The sequence below is a fragment of the Thermobia domestica genome, chromosome 15 (assembly GCF_964235325.1).
Source record: "Thermobia domestica chromosome 15, izTheDome1.hap1.1, whole genome shotgun sequence".
NCBI classification, from domain to species: Eukaryota; Metazoa; Arthropoda; class Insecta; order Zygentoma; family Lepismatidae; genus Thermobia; species Thermobia domestica.
In genome coordinates, this window is record NC_137468.1 from 116,867,844 (window position 1) to 116,883,931 (window position 16,088).

General features: G+C 33.2%; 1 protein-coding gene across 16 annotated transcripts in view; it reads left to right on the top strand.

The window, feature by feature from the left end:
• The window catches only part of dati (zinc finger protein datilografo), a 1,074,481-nt gene that overhangs the window by 671,969 nt on the left and 386,424 nt on the right, over window positions 1-16,088 (top strand). For all 16 annotated transcript variants that reach the window (XM_081740078.1, XM_081740077.1, XM_081740092.1 and 13 more), the window contains one exon: window positions 9,093-9,315. In XM_081740078.1, the coding sequence (XP_081596204.1) occupies window positions 9,093-9,315 (223 nt within the window). The remainder of the gene's footprint in view (window positions 1-9,092; window positions 9,316-16,088) is intronic.

The following is a 16,088-nucleotide window of genomic DNA, read 5'->3' on the forward strand; positions in this document are numbered from 1 at the left end:
CTATCGTTCGTCGAGATGCTGAATCGATTCCAAAAACGCCCTTGTCAGTGTATTTTACCGGTTTGTTCTATGACGATCAACGTTGAAGCGTGAAATGGTTAATTTTTACTATTTCCGATTTGAATAAATGATTAACGGAACTTTTATTGTGAGATGGAACCTTTCTTGTGAGACTAAATAGATTTAAAAGAAAAAAAACGCTCCTGGATATTCCTTACCGTTTTTGTTCTGATACTTGTCACCAGACGGATCGACAGTTAATCGAACATAAGACTTCCAACACTTATGCATAGCGTAGTTCGGAAGTCTAATAAATTGTATATTTTGAGTATTCAAAAACTTTAGCTAAATCATTTCTTACTGGAAAATCATAGAAGTTGGCAACAGTAGAACAAATATCATGCAAGCATTACTCTATTATTACAATGCTTATTTGATAATTGCTCTTTCAAAATACAGATAATCTGTATGTAACAGATAATTTAATCAGACACCTGTGTTAGTTCTGTAAGTGGTATTGGACTGATCAGGACATAGAAAATAATTGCCAACGTGTAAGCACAGAAGACAGAAATCAAAAGGTCCTTTTTATGTCATCTTTCCATTATCTACGTGTAACACTTAAATATTCTTATCTTGCAAATGATTGTCATCGTATTATCAGAATCTGTTCCAAATGCATCACTATTTGCTTTAAATAGGTGCATTTGATTGTGTTTCGTTGCACCAGGAAGAATATAGCCGCTGTTTCAAGATTTAATAACCGTGGTGTACTTAATTGTCATGATTTTCTTTCTTTTATTTCTAAAATTGTATCGAACAGAATGTAGCTTCAATGATAGATATAGCTATATACTAGATATTCTTTTTAAGTTGGGAGACCATATAGTACGGTAATGATACTTTAGCTGAGAATTAAATAATGTAAATGCTCATTAAATTCATAAGCTGTATGCGAGTTTTGAATTAAGAATATCTTCGTCTTTTCATTCATTCTTGAAGTGATACTTTGTAAAGAAGTTAACTGAACAAAAGGAATCTCAAGGCCAAGATAATGCAAATACACTACGAAATATAACTCTATATTACAGTAATTTAGATTTTACTTTTTTCTGATCCAATAAAACTCGTTTTATGTACTTCTTATCAAAGTTCGAGACATATATCCAGAAGATACAATTTTGTATTGGAAATATTACGGGCAAGGCGTATGAAGAAGTACATCAGAAGCTGTTGGCCGTTGAATAGGTTCTAAATGTAGCATCCGATCATATGTTTTGTGAGATTTAGAAAGATGTTGAAAAATACATGTAAGGATGGACTCAAAATTCGAACCCGCGACATCCCAATCAAGAGTAGTAATCGAACCCGCGACATCCTTTCAGTACTTTTTGTTTTCAAATGACAGTTTCTGTATGTTTCTAAGAAAACAAGAAGGAAAAGAAACGACTACAAAAAATTTCTGTAGTTTAAATTACCAAATATCAATGTAAAAATATTTACCTTTCATTTTGTAAGTTGATATACATTTCCTTAGATTAAATTACAAAATTTGTTTTAACAAATTTACAGTAAAACTATAATATAAGAAAATATATTTTTATTGATGTAATTTTCACCATTTCATTTTAGTAGTTTAACATTATAGTTGTAAATTGATTTACGTAGAGGCTGCCGAACACATTGCCACCGCTTTCTATAAATTTATCTTTGAATTTTTTTTTACAGTATGTATAGTCGTTAAAGATCGTAGAGCTGCGAATGCAAAATCTATACGGATTCTATCTACCTATCTAGCCAATGTCTGAAGAGCTCATAGGGAATGATCGTCTGGTATCGGACACTTTAGCTTTTTTTAGTTTATCAGGCTGTCAAATTACTTAATGCACAAAATGATACCTTGGTATCTACATACAACGTGTTAAAGGTGATTTGGCAGGTAAAAACTAATAATATATATTTTTTGTAAAAGATCAAAGGAACACAAATCAAAAAGTGGTGGGTGGTATCGGACAAACATAAAACTATAGCGAATTGGTCTTTTGAAGTAATTTAGTAACAGAACAAATTGCAAATATTAGCTGTTTACTTACAGGAGTTCTTACACACAAAATAGTTTTGTTATGCTTTGAAATGTATCTTAAAATTCTTAGTCTCATCAAGAGTTGTTATTTTTTAATCTGACATAAATCACAATGATAAAACAGTCTGTCTTCAAAATTTTCATATTGTTCATGTACCGAGTCCTTACATATATTGCGCTATATCCAATCATCAAAAGACTCCCCGCAGATTATAATGTTTAGTTTTTCAGCAAGTTTCTAAACTAGTTTTAAAAATTCTGGTATTCTTAGTGGCATTAGACTAGTTAACTATACAAAGCCTTTACATGATTGTATAGTGTTTCTTCTTGATCAAGTTCTACTAGATGTGCCTTTGTTATCCGAGCAGCGAGGCTTAGCTGTTACCTCTTTCCCTTCCGACAGATTTTCGACACGATCTCCTAATGTACTCTAAGAAACACCATATCTAGCACTGGCCGCACGTGCTTCTTTGGAAATAACTTTGTCGATGGCCAACTTCATATTTTCTTCATTCCAATTGCCATGTATTTTCCCCACGGTTTCCTAAAAACGTCAGAAACCATTAAAAACGTCAAGTTTAGTTACCAGTGTTTTGTCCGATACCACACGGTTCCTTTTTGTCCGATACCAGCCGAAAGACTTGTAACTTATGAATGGCTATCTACCACCTTGCAACAACACGAAGGCAACTATACGCCTTAATTATAATATATACACCCTAATAAATGCTGTGATAGCAATAATATATCAATACATTTACTTTGTGAGAAGTTGCAGGCACACAAATCTATCTCCGTGCACCTGATCACTCGCAAAAATACAAAAACATTGAGGCACGAGATATACCGTTCATCGGACAAATCCACTATGGCGTGGGCTTGGCTAGTTCATTTCGATCAACTAACTGTATGCTTGACAGATGCCGCCTTAAGCAGGAAATAACGAAAACTGCTTTTGCCCGATACCACCCGCTGTCCGATACCAGACGACTTTCCCCTATCCTTGCTAAAGTTTTAAAATTCCATTCAAATCTAAAAAGAGATCACCCAAAACTTCCTTCCTGGCAGCAAATCTTTCACTTTATCATACATAGTTATTTTAATTAAATGATTAAAGTTTAACCACTCATTTTGCATGACGAAATCCTACAGATACCGGAAGTCGAACCAGGACAACACACATAAAAGAACACGTGTTTGAAACTTGTTCAAGTTAGTTTTGTCAAACTTATTGGTTGGCTCTAGGTGCAAATCTGTAATCTGAGAAAGGCTAGAAAAACCCAAATGTTTAAACAAATTGTTGTTTCCGATATTTTATCAAACTCTTGACACATTTCAAGTTCAAGTTCGTTCGTGTTCAGAATTGTTTGTACAGTCACCAGCGAAAACGGATAAATATTTACATACTCTCTTTTCTCAAAAATTTCTGTGTGAGAGCAGATTTGAGTATAGTTTATATTTTGTTGTAATTTGAAGGAAAACTACATTCTCTATAAATTATTTCCCCAGGCTCCCTGGGCTCGATTTCCGGTTGTGGATATTCGGTCGAAGAAGTGTAGAAACCATCCTGGCCATCCTGAGTAAAGTTTTCCTGGGTTGTTCTAATTTATATTAGGCAAATGGTATCTACCATACCTCCTAATTGTCTCAAGCCGGTTTCTTGAGTCTTCACTCCTTTTTTTCTCTATAATTTTCCAGGTAATGTGATAAGGACGTCATCCCTCATAGGTGACAAATTAACAAGGTCATAATTGCCGAAAGCCCAGAAATCTAAATTCTAAACCTATTCAGTTTAGCTTCTTGAGAAAAGACATTATGTAGAGGAATACGCACTTTTGTTGGTGACTACAAATACAATATTTGCATTTGCAAATGAAAGTTTTCGTATTACTGCGGACTCTCGTTAATTCGAACGTGGATAATTCAAAGAAAAGTACATTCCCCTTGAAAACTATTGAAAACAGTGGTAATAAAAATTATTTTAAAAGAAAAACAATATTGACCGACAATAGCAATAATAAAGCGCTCAAAACAAGAAAATAATTCATCATTGTTATAAAAAAATGAAGTCTGCGCCAAGTCTAACAAATTAACGGCTCATAAAATTATCATCAAAATTAATTTATCCTTTTATAGATAATAGTAATGAATTACTTTCTGCTTCTAAGCGCATTATCATAATTTTCTACTTTTCTAAGCGCATTATTATTATTATTATTATTATTATTATTATTATTATTATTATTATTATTATTATTATTATTATTATTATTATTATTATTATTATTACATTTTACAGCTTTTGTTGAAGTTGGTTAATATTAACTAAGTAATCAACTCTATGGAACCCGGAGGTTCAATGCCGCGTTCACAAAAGCTCTCCACTGACTTCTATCCTTAGCCAACTGGATCCAGTTTCTATTTTGTACTCCTATTTCTGCGAGATCCATCCTAATATTATCCTCCCATCTGCGTCTTCCTAATGGATGTTTTGCGATTGGATATCCAGTCAAAACTTTGAAAGCGTTCCTAAAAAAGCTTTCTTCCATTCTTGCTACATGACCTGCTGACATGAGCCTCCTAGACGTGATGACCCTAACAATGTTTGGCAAACTGTATAAGTTATGCAGTTCTTCGTTATGGAGTTTCCGCCATTCAACATAGCCGGTTAATATTGATTTTGTTAAAGATTTTATTTTCTGGTTTTTAGTGCATTTTTGAGGTAAGTTTATTTATTTAGTTCATCTCATTTTTCGTTATCCCAGTAGTTTAGTTAGATAGCTAAACTAAAGGTAGGACACTAACTCTTATATATTAATCGTTCTATGCGTTACAAAATTATTGAACACAAACAGGATATTAACACTATCATCTGTTGAGGCAGTGGTGACCCCCCTTATGTTCATGACGCAGCCCCCCAATTATGTATCCGTAGGTGTTCTTCCATGAAAAAAATAATCTTTTCGATTAATTTTTACACGCCCTTAAACATATTTATATAGATTTTTACCCCCCAAATATTTCAATGACGCAGTTTGCGTCATAACCCCCCTCTGTGGGCACCCCTGTGTTGAAGAGTTTCATGATCTAACTTCAAAGAGTGTAATATATTCTGATAAAATGTGTTGGAATCTAGGCATATTCTTTGAAACTAGTAGTGTAACATATACGCCACGTCAAGGAGTTTGATTTTCATAGTGTGATATTTCCTCAATTATTATTGAAACCGGAAGTGGTAATATATTGATATCACTTGCAGTTTTGGTAGTGAGATTGAAGTGAAAATAGAACATATTATGATTCATAATCAATTGCTAAAAACCAGTTCTCGCAAACTATTACCGTTTTTAATCTATAATGATCAACGTTCAAACCGAAAGTGTGTATATTTCTGACACTTTCCCGTTTTATTAGAGACACTAGAGTAGAGGTGGAATATATTCTTGGGACACTTAATTGGTTGAAGAAAACCGCTTCTCGCTATATGTTTCCGTTTCCACTCTATAATGATCAACATTATTGAAACCCAAAGTTAAGTACACACAAAATATACACTTAAATTCTTTCTTGAACCTTTATTATTTATCTGTACCTTTCAGTACACTATATTCTATACAATATTTATCCACAACTATTTCAATCCTTTTGTATTTCTTCAAACCATATCTTAAATTAATATCTTCATAACCTTAATCTTCATAATCTCATTTTACTCCATATCTTGTTTATATTCACATGCTATAAACTACTCTCTCAAATAAAAAATATCAGTATGTGCCTCATTTACAAGCACTTTGTGCCTTGTTCAAATATCTAACAACAATTTTAATAGACAGATTAGACTGGATTTGGAATATATTTTTGAGACCGTAATTGATTACAGAAAACTGCTTCTTTGTTATCTATCACGTTCTTTGTTCTATGGCAATGAATATTAAAACCGGAAGTGGTTGATTTGTGCCACCTTCGGTTTCAATAGAGGGTTAAGAGACAATATGGCACCTACTCTTAGAATGCTAAATTGGTTCCAAAAATTGTCTCTCTGATATAATTTTTGTTCTACGGAGATCAGTATTGAAACCAGAAGTTGTAGTAGATTTTAACCACTTCTGGTTTTAGTATAGAGTTCAAGATGGAGGTGAAATGTACGAAGGCTGCTGGAAAATTTTCTACAATCAAGATGAAAATAGATGTGAGGTGCCTTTACGGAGAAGTAATGTATGTTTGGGACGCTCAATCGACTGCAGAAAACAGGATCTCCCAATCTCTTACTGTTTTTACTATAGAGCGAGCAACATTAAAACCGGAAATGGTTAATTTCTACCACTTCCTGTTTGAGTAACTGGTCCGAAACGTAGAAATATACACTAGCCCCTATTCCTAACTTTCGACCCGCTATATTCTGACCAAATTAGATGACTATTGGTCAGTTAGCTGTTGAGATTTCTTTTCTCTCGGACGAACATTGCAAATATTTAAAGAAGTTTTCGTAAACAGAACTTCTTAAAAAGAATAGTCAAAATCAGTACATCTATATTGACGCTATCCGTGAACATGCATACAATGAAGTCAACTAATTACGGTATTAACACATCTCTTGAAGAGTTTCATAGTCCAGCTCTAAAGATTATTGTTACATTCTTATGAAGTTTACATGGAGCAACAAGGAAAGAATACTCTTTCAAACAAACAAAATGAATCATCTGCAACTAAATTGAAGTTATGCCTGGACATTAAAGTCGGTTAATTACAGTACAAAACTTTTGGAGAAGAATGTTGTCTCCTCTGGTTTTCAGTTTTCCAGAGACAGCCATAGGGAAGAGTGACATAAAATCACAGTCTATCTGATGACGATAAAGTAGATTAGGACGAGAAAGCTATGAAGCAAAGAAACAGCATATGCCAACCTCATCTAAAACTTTCTGAAATTGTTGAAAATTTAATATATATTAAATGTCAACCAAATGTTACTAATAAAGTATTTCACGTAATAATTAGAGAAAAAAATTACTGACTGTGTAAAAATAATCAAATCAAAGAAAATGAAGATCACAAACTTTTAATAACCAGAAAGATGTTAATTATATTTGTGCTTTCGTGTGTTAATTCGGCGTATTTGATACTGTACAGGTACCTAAATGTCTTTTTCGTAGTTCGTGTTCCTTAATTTATGTGCGGGTAAACGTTATTTGTTTAAGATATTGCATCATGAAAATAATATATTCCCTTAAATGAAACTGAATGCTATTTTTTCGCTTAGATACAGTAGTTTTGTTTACTGAAGTGTTTAACAATGTATATTTTATTTTATTTTATTTTATTTTATTTTATTTTATTTTTGTATATTTACCCAAAATAGAATAACAATTTTGGGTAATTCGAATGTTGGATAATTTGATCCTTTTCGTGTCTCCTTAGACTTCCAATTAAAAAGATTCCGCAATATATGAAAAAGCTTGTAATAAACCGTAAATTTTTAGTAGAAAATAATTTTTATTACTTCGCTATCTATTATTGTTTTGTTTTGCCAAAGACAACATTAAGTTCTCAAACTTTAATTTCTATGTTCAATGTTGTTCAATGTTGTATTTGAAATACATTAACTATCTGCGATACAAGAAATACCGGGAAATATGAAGTATTGCGTGAAAATAAATAATGTAACCACAGTCTTTATGCTGCTTCCTTTCTTAAAATCTACAGTTTGATACTTTTTGGTAGTCTGGCCTCACCTCTAATCTAGTGGCTTTGGTGCACTGTGTTCCGGGTTCGATTCCCAGTGGAAGTCTTTAAATTTGAATGCATTCTGGTGGTTCGGAATTTATGGTCTATGTCTTATGTAACCTCCGTACTGAAAGGGGTGCTAATTCACTCGAAAGTGGAGTCGTAGCATAGAGACACAAGCAGGTTGGTGAATGAAAAAGGTTTACGTAACACAAAACTCAGTACCATGTAAAGGTAAAGGTCTTCTTCTCCCGGAACAGGCCATGAAAACCCCACACTGTATGTCGGAGTAAAGGTCTTCACAGTTTCTCGACTTGGCACTCATTGAGGTGATGTGATCAGCACTACGCGGCGACCTCCTGTACTTCCACAAGTTGCTTCAGAATCCATATTAAAGACACTGAGTGAACCGCAGAACTGAGTTGGAACGAGGATAGAACAGGGAAAAAATTCCCATCCTAACCGGAAATCAAACCTGGGGCGTTAAGTTGGTAGATAGATCAATACCGTGTACACTACCGTAGCTCTGGGGCCGTATGCACAAATCAGCGGATATAATGCACATAATTAAATCAAAACAGCTCAGACGAGCAGGACCTGTCGCTAGAATGAAAAGTGCATGATGATTCTTAGACTGCTAGTTTGAAAGTATTTTAGAAGCAAATTTGGATACATTAAAAAAAGAAAAAGAAAAAGAGAGAAAAAGAAATGGGAGATCAACATAAGGTTGGGATGCAGGGGAATGGGTAATAATAATCTTGATTGAGTTGGTAGGCATAGGCCTATATAGAGTTCAATTTAGTGACGGACTTTCGCTTCCTTCGACAATGCAACCTTGAGTTTCTTACGCTGCGCGTAGACTGATGAAACAGCTGGTTACCAATGTGTTGTTTGCTTAGAGAGTTAGTTTATATGAGTGCTTACTGTATGTGGGGAAACAAGACATTTAAGACATCTATCTTGGAACTTAAATTTCCTGGAATCCTATGACATTATATTATATACTCCACTGTGTTTTGTATATCTCGAGCATAATAGATTGTATGTATTCGATGTAAGTAATCAAGAACGTCGCATCATTTGCAGGAACAATTTCCTCATATTTAGGGGCGAAAGATTGGATCATTTTACCGTCATATGAATCAAGTTTTATAACACTTCTATGACTTTACAATAAATATCTAAAATGTCTAATATCTATAGTTTGTATATATAACAATATATGTAGTTTGCGAATTAAAACTTATAATGTTTTATTTTTCTTTTTTCTCGTTTGTGTTTGCAGATATTCATGCACAAGTCGGCGATGCAAATGCACGCCCGCGAAGTGCATCGGAACGAAGTGAAACCTCATCAATGCCAGCAGTGTCTCAAGTCGTTCTCGTCCAATCATCAGCTGGTGCAACACATCCGCGTTCACACCGGCGAGAAGCCATACAAGTGTTCGTACTGCGATCGGCGCTTCAAACAACTCAGCCACGTGCAGCAGCATACACGACTTCACACAGGTAAGTGTACCTTCACTATATTCACTTCGCTTATTTTTATTATAAAAAATATTTATCTACTGTACATAACCGTTTGTACTATTTCAACTGTTTCGTATTGTTTGAATTGCGATTTGTTGTACATTTGATTGATGATTATTGGAGTAACTGTCGTAGTATTTTTGCAAGCTATGCAACCTACTATAATAAGCAGAGCTAGGTTGCATATCTTCTCTATTTTGCTCCCTTTCTTTGGCAGTAGCACGGCGTTGCTATCACATCAGAAGATTATATCTACGAATCTATTGCTATCAGTTAGCGTATGTAGATGCTACTATCGTTATTGTAACTTGAATATTTAATCTATTAATTATTCGGGTAACTTGCATTCTATTGTTTGGATAGATCTATTCATTATTTGGATAATTATTCACTCACTCGAATAATTATCAGAGCTGTTATTCATTGTTCATTTTTCGCTATTTGAATAATAATGTTTGATTCAAATTATTATCAAATAACTCGAATAAATGTTTGAGTAATTTTTCGTTATTCGATTGACTGGGCGAGGAATTATTTTATTATTCGAATGATTATTCGATTATCAAATCAAATGTTCTAACAACTATTCAAATAAATATGTTGTTCGAAAGTGGAATTATTCGTATTCTAACGGTACTGTTAGACACCACTTATTTACAACATAATGTAGCCTTTTACCCTGGCTAAATAACTTTTAACCAGGACTTTACATTAGTTGATAATGTTTTAATGTTAACATTTTAGCGACATGATTTTAGAGTCCAATTCCTGTTTCGTTTATATTATTCTCACTAGTGTTACCCACGATATTAGATATGAGACTGTTTCATCCTGGAAAGATGTCGTTCAAGTGTTATTTCGTGTCGAACATCAGCTTCTATTTAATGAGTTATGTCTCGACTCGTCTTGTAGGCAACACATATTGTCACATTCAAATATTTTTAAAAGGTCTACATAAAATCCCTTCCAGATTCGAAATAATTGCTTTTTCCATGGTATAGAAAAGTGTTTACCTTCTTCAACGTATGAAGTTCTGTGAATACTCTGTGAAGTTTCAAGACTGTAGTTTAGAAAACATATCCCATTACTTTTCTGAATTATTTTACAAAATGAAGGAGTAGGTATCAATGGAAGTTTACACTCAAAAAAATAAATAAATAAATAAATAAAATAAAAAATAAAATAAAATAACGGGTAACAATTGACTCTTGTTAAGCTGAAATTCTTGGTTGAGAAAAATTCTTTTATTCGTTCAGCAGCATCATCACACAGCAATATAATATCAGCAATCACGTAGCAATGGTAAATAAAAGTGAATAATTTGCTAATACGTTTTCTTAAGTGCATACCAAAGTTAGGCCAAAAATCCTAGATTTGAATAATTTATTTATTGCTTACGCTTAATATCAGTCATAAACCACTAAAAATTCATATAACAAATGAACTTTTCATTCATTCTTACATCAATATGTATAGCCCTACTTTACTACGTACTATACGGCATGTGCATAAACTTTACGCCATGTAAGTATACTGTACTACGAAGTTAAATTTTTCACTAATCACCTTGTTGATAGATATGCATAAAGGTAATCAATGTGCTGTGGATTATTATTTAGCAATTTTATACAAATGTAATATAACGATAGCGATGCTCGTTATCTTCATGCTCCTTATGTAATCTTGGTAGGAAAGAAGTGTGTTTATATTTTTTTGTTACCACACACCCTTTATTCTTCCTTTGCCAGGATCTGTATAAAATCACCCATTGCTATTTTAAAAGGTTTATGCTTACGCAAACTAAAAAAAAAAAAGGTTTGTGTATTAAGGGATAGATTGTTTCGCCACTATACCCACTGGCGCAAATCCCGGGGGGATGAGGGGAACTTGTCCCCCTCAATCTTGGAACTGGGGAACTGTCCCCTCAATAATCCGATTTAAAATGTGTTTTTTGGGGAGAAATGATGACTTCTGTCAGACTGTCACTTTATCTACATCACCTGATATATAATATACAACAGGTTCACCTCAGAATTCAGATTCATCTACCGTAAAATGAGTCTTCCTACCCCAGAATAAGCCTCAAATCTGCCCGCCTCCCAATGTTGAAGACAACTGTGCTCCCCTGATCCTGTACAGCATTGTTTTACAACTTCATAAATATTTTGAACATTGCTTAAAAAAATGTGGGAACCGTCTTACTCTTACTCGTCTTCTCAAATGTTTAAGACAGATTTGCGCCGCTGACTATAGCTTCAGGTATATCTATACATAGCTTGTCAGTCTGCTAAGGATGATATCTAGTCCTTGAGCAATGAACAAAAATAGCTAACCAAATTCAAGTTCTCATTAGGTTGAATAATGTTCTAAACATTATTCATAAATCTTAACACATGCAGGTTGTTGAATTTTAAGTTATATCTAGGAGTATGTAGGAATCATTCTCCTTACTAATTGTTGCCTAAGTCCGAACAAGAAATTCTTAAGCATCATGACTAATCTAGTAATCTTCGCGTATAAGAAATCTTTTTTAGGATTAGTTTGGATTGAAAGACCCATATTCAAATAGAATTTAAGCATGGTGGAAGAAATACGATTATATATTCTGTTTGTAATTTGATTCATTGCAACAAATTTAGCAAACAACTACTAATAAATATTTTCTGGTTTAAAAAGTTAAGTAAATAGGAGATATTTTGACTGTAAATTCCAATTGAACTTATGTGTATACTTACGACAGTTAAATACCAGAAAAACGTAATTGAATTCATAAAATCAATTAGCGAATTCTGACCCTAGATATACCCTTCCTGCAGTAGAAAAATGTAACATTAATCTTGCAATGAAAACCGTCATGTTTATTCCGTCGTGAATGTTGCCATAATGAATCCCCATAACAAGGATTTTCAAAATGTTAAAAAGTCATAATTTATAATACTAAAATTACATTGAAAAACAAATGACCTCACAAGTTCTCTTGTATAAGCAATACTATTTCTTCAGGAAACCATTTCATTTTGATATTAAGTGCTTACTTACTAGCAAATTATATTTGCTTACTTTTGTGTACGTGCAGTGGAGCTATTCAGCTGGTTCGGGCGAACCGGTTGTTAAAATATTTCGAGTTTGCAGAACCGTTTGTTATACCGAGATAAACCTACATACACACACACACACACACAGGTACACGTCACGAAGCCAAGCGTGAAAGAAAGAAGCCAAACAAAGTATGTGTTTAAACCTGGCAGAACCCATTTTCAGAATTTGAAAATTAAACCATGCAGATCGTTTGTTCATGATTGTTCTCATAAAATTTTCGTTTGTTCAGGATTTACAAACAATTTATGTCAAAAACAAAATGGACGGTGGCAACTTTACATAACAGAACCCATTTTTGGCAATCGAAAATAGTGCAGATAAGATTTCTATATCTTTTGTATTTCTATTAGCATAGAAAGTGTGTGTGTGTGTATTGCAAATTTCAACTGGAAGAGAGAGCTTGTAGAATACAAGTTTTTCACAGCTAAAAATAATTGACGTATTTGAAGAACATTACTTTGCTCTGTACATACGAGAAGATTAATGGGGAACGGTAAATTTTACTTTAAGTGTCTTTGCTCTTAGAAATTCTTACAGCTACAGGAGTAAGTATGATCTCTCAGAAAAAGGTATAGACGTTTATTCCTTAATCTCAAATGCATAGATAACAAGAATGGGAACTGGGGTCATATGAGTGAAGCAGTGAGGGTTATTTATATTTGAAACTCATACATACTATTATTACCAGTTGTCGATTCATTGCTGGATGAAGGTTTTGTAAATACTTTTTGACAACCATCTATGTTGGATAATTCGTTTCCAAGATATTCGAAGTGCAACATAATTTCATCACATCATTTGCATGTTGTGTAGATCGCTATATGTCACAAAAAAATTTATATTTATCTATCTACCTACCTATCCGTCTACTATATATACATACTGTACATGTAACCTTCCCAATTCCGTAAATAGTGATCTTCCCTTCTGAAATTGTAAAGAAAGATTTCCTTACTGTTCCGCTTTAGTCGAATATTTACACGTTTTTGTCTTTGGTGTTCGTGATTCTGGATGCGATTCAGTATAATAGCAAAAAATTTTCGGAGCAAGTCCAGTGTCGTTATTTTGTTACGCAATTGAGGAGCTAATTGAATTGGAAAGAATCAAACTTCGGCATGGAACACCAGAAATAGTGGCAATTTGGAGTCGATAAGGTTCAGTTTAGGAGCTTGTTAAAAAATCATCTACTGGGTAGTTCTGAATTCTATCATCATGAAGTTATTAAATAAAATTTCTGTAACTAAAATTGTACATTTTTGAAAGCATTTTTTAAAATTTACAGTAACTTTGCTCTTTATGTGATATACTCATGTATATATGCTCGTGTGTAACTAGATAGCAAGCGATAAGTGAATTTGAGATCAATCTCTGGTAAAGACACAGAATTTTTAGAATTGACACGCCATTGGTATTTAATGGGAGAGTTTCTTGAATTATGAGATGTAAAATTCCGATTTAGTTAGAAATAGTGACGATGGGAGCTGATCTGCTAACCACACATTAACCAAATAAAATGGCGCCTGATCAGTTAGAGTGGGTTGTAAATTTAGAGAAATTAGTTTATTCCTTCTATTTTGTCTCATTTTATCTAGTAAAATTCTTTATAAATATTGATATTGTGTTTGATTCTTTGTTGTCTTCTTGTTCTGTCTAATAATCTTCCAGAACTTTGATTTTTGATCATATCTCTAGGTAGAACAGAAATTCCTGTTCTGCTTAATCTTCTCAAAAACAGAGATTTATATTTCAGGGAAATTTAATAGTAATTATTTTCCTAAGAATTGCAGTTGCTTTCAGGGCTCCTTGATTTTCGTATATCAATTCCGCTCCCAGAAATTGAATTAGCAATAATCTACCACCATTAGTTTACTACGCGTTATTTACGTTTTCTTATTGGCTTTCTACAATTTCACCGATGCTTGTTAGCTTAATATAAAGCTTCAGTGCTTGTGCTTAATTGTAGTTTTCTGTATAAAATAGGGATAAATATATAGATTTATGAAAAGAAATTACAAATATAAATAACGTGACGTGTATAAGCAAAAAGTGCGTTAGATATAAGAATACAATTTAATTATATCTTTTTTTTCTTTCTTTCGTTTCTCTTTTTGTTTTACTTTAAATCACTCTATACTATCTGTAATATTCCCTTATTGGGAATATTTTTATCTATCAATAACATTTGATTTTACTTCTAATATTAGAAATATGAGGCTATAGTGTTACATCACTTAGCCGCACACAAATTAAGAAGGATGTTAACAGTTAAGAAGAAAAATATGAATGTAATGTAGTAACGTAACTACAATAATGCAAACTTTAAATTATAGTGTCAACTGTGCTGCAGTGAAACATTACATGATATTCTACAGTATTGTATCCGGTTTGTAGGTAGTGCACAGTGTTCATAAAATTTCTACCTACAAATGCTATATATACGTCGTATATTTCCATTAATAAAATTGACTCAGTTTGGATAGATGATTTGGAAGATACGTGGTTTTCTCCTATACCGAATGATTTTTTTCAACGCATTACGTATTGAAATGAAAAGAAATGAAATTATTAGTTTAATGGCTCATGGTTATCGCCTGTAGACTAAAGGAAACGGGTAATTGATGAAAATGTATAAATGTGTAATTATTTTTTGTTCTCTCTCACCAAGAATCTAACCCATTGGCTTCACGAATATGATTTCCGATATATTCTCTCCAGCCATCCAATACGATGTGCACTAAGCATAGTTATGTTCGTAAATTTTCTCCTGTTAACTCGAAATGGAAGAAGTTATTTTTAATAATATGCAATAATAATAAGTGATAGATTCTGAAGTCCGAAAATATTTATAGGGTCCTAATCTGTCTAGTTGTAAGCGTGCAACTAACTAACTAGTAACATAGTTGAGGATATAAAATTGCCTCCTTGAAAACGTGGTGTGAACTCTCTCTGATATGATATATAATGGAAAGGATACAAATATGGAATACCATTTATTAAGTAATTACTAGTAACCAAAACATGAAATATCTGCAAAATATTCTTCGGAAGGTAAAGTAAAATATTTACTACAGCACTAAAGAGTTACAATCGTCACATGAATAAGACTAAGATGGATATTAGTGATTTACTGACAACATTGGATTTTTTTCTGTTTAAGTAAATGGGACTAAATATTGAATACTCGTAATAATCCATTTACAAAAGTCACAAATTTAACACTCTCTATATCCAAAACATTCTACGTGGTACCATACATAATTCATACATAAGACACATCACCCATTACTCCCTATGATTATCTTGTGAGAATTTTCCACCGCAACAGAGACATTCTGCATCAGGACTATTGGGGAAAACTTCCGGCAGAGAAAAGTCTAAAGACGAGTCTTCGACATTGATATCACATTATTCTGATGAATCGGAAGATCTCTCTGTGTGTCGTTTTAAACGTTTATTACTTCATTCACGATATCTTGAGGTAGCCGTGGGCTCATCTGTACTGTTCTTTGTTCTATTACGTGATATATTGTTCATGAGCTTGGTTTTCTCTTTATGTTTGTTGTCTGTTGTTTTTTTTTTTCTTCTGCTGCTGAAGAGCATTCTCATATGGTGAAGATGTCAAAACTGCAGCTGCTTCTGTTTTCCTTCCTCTG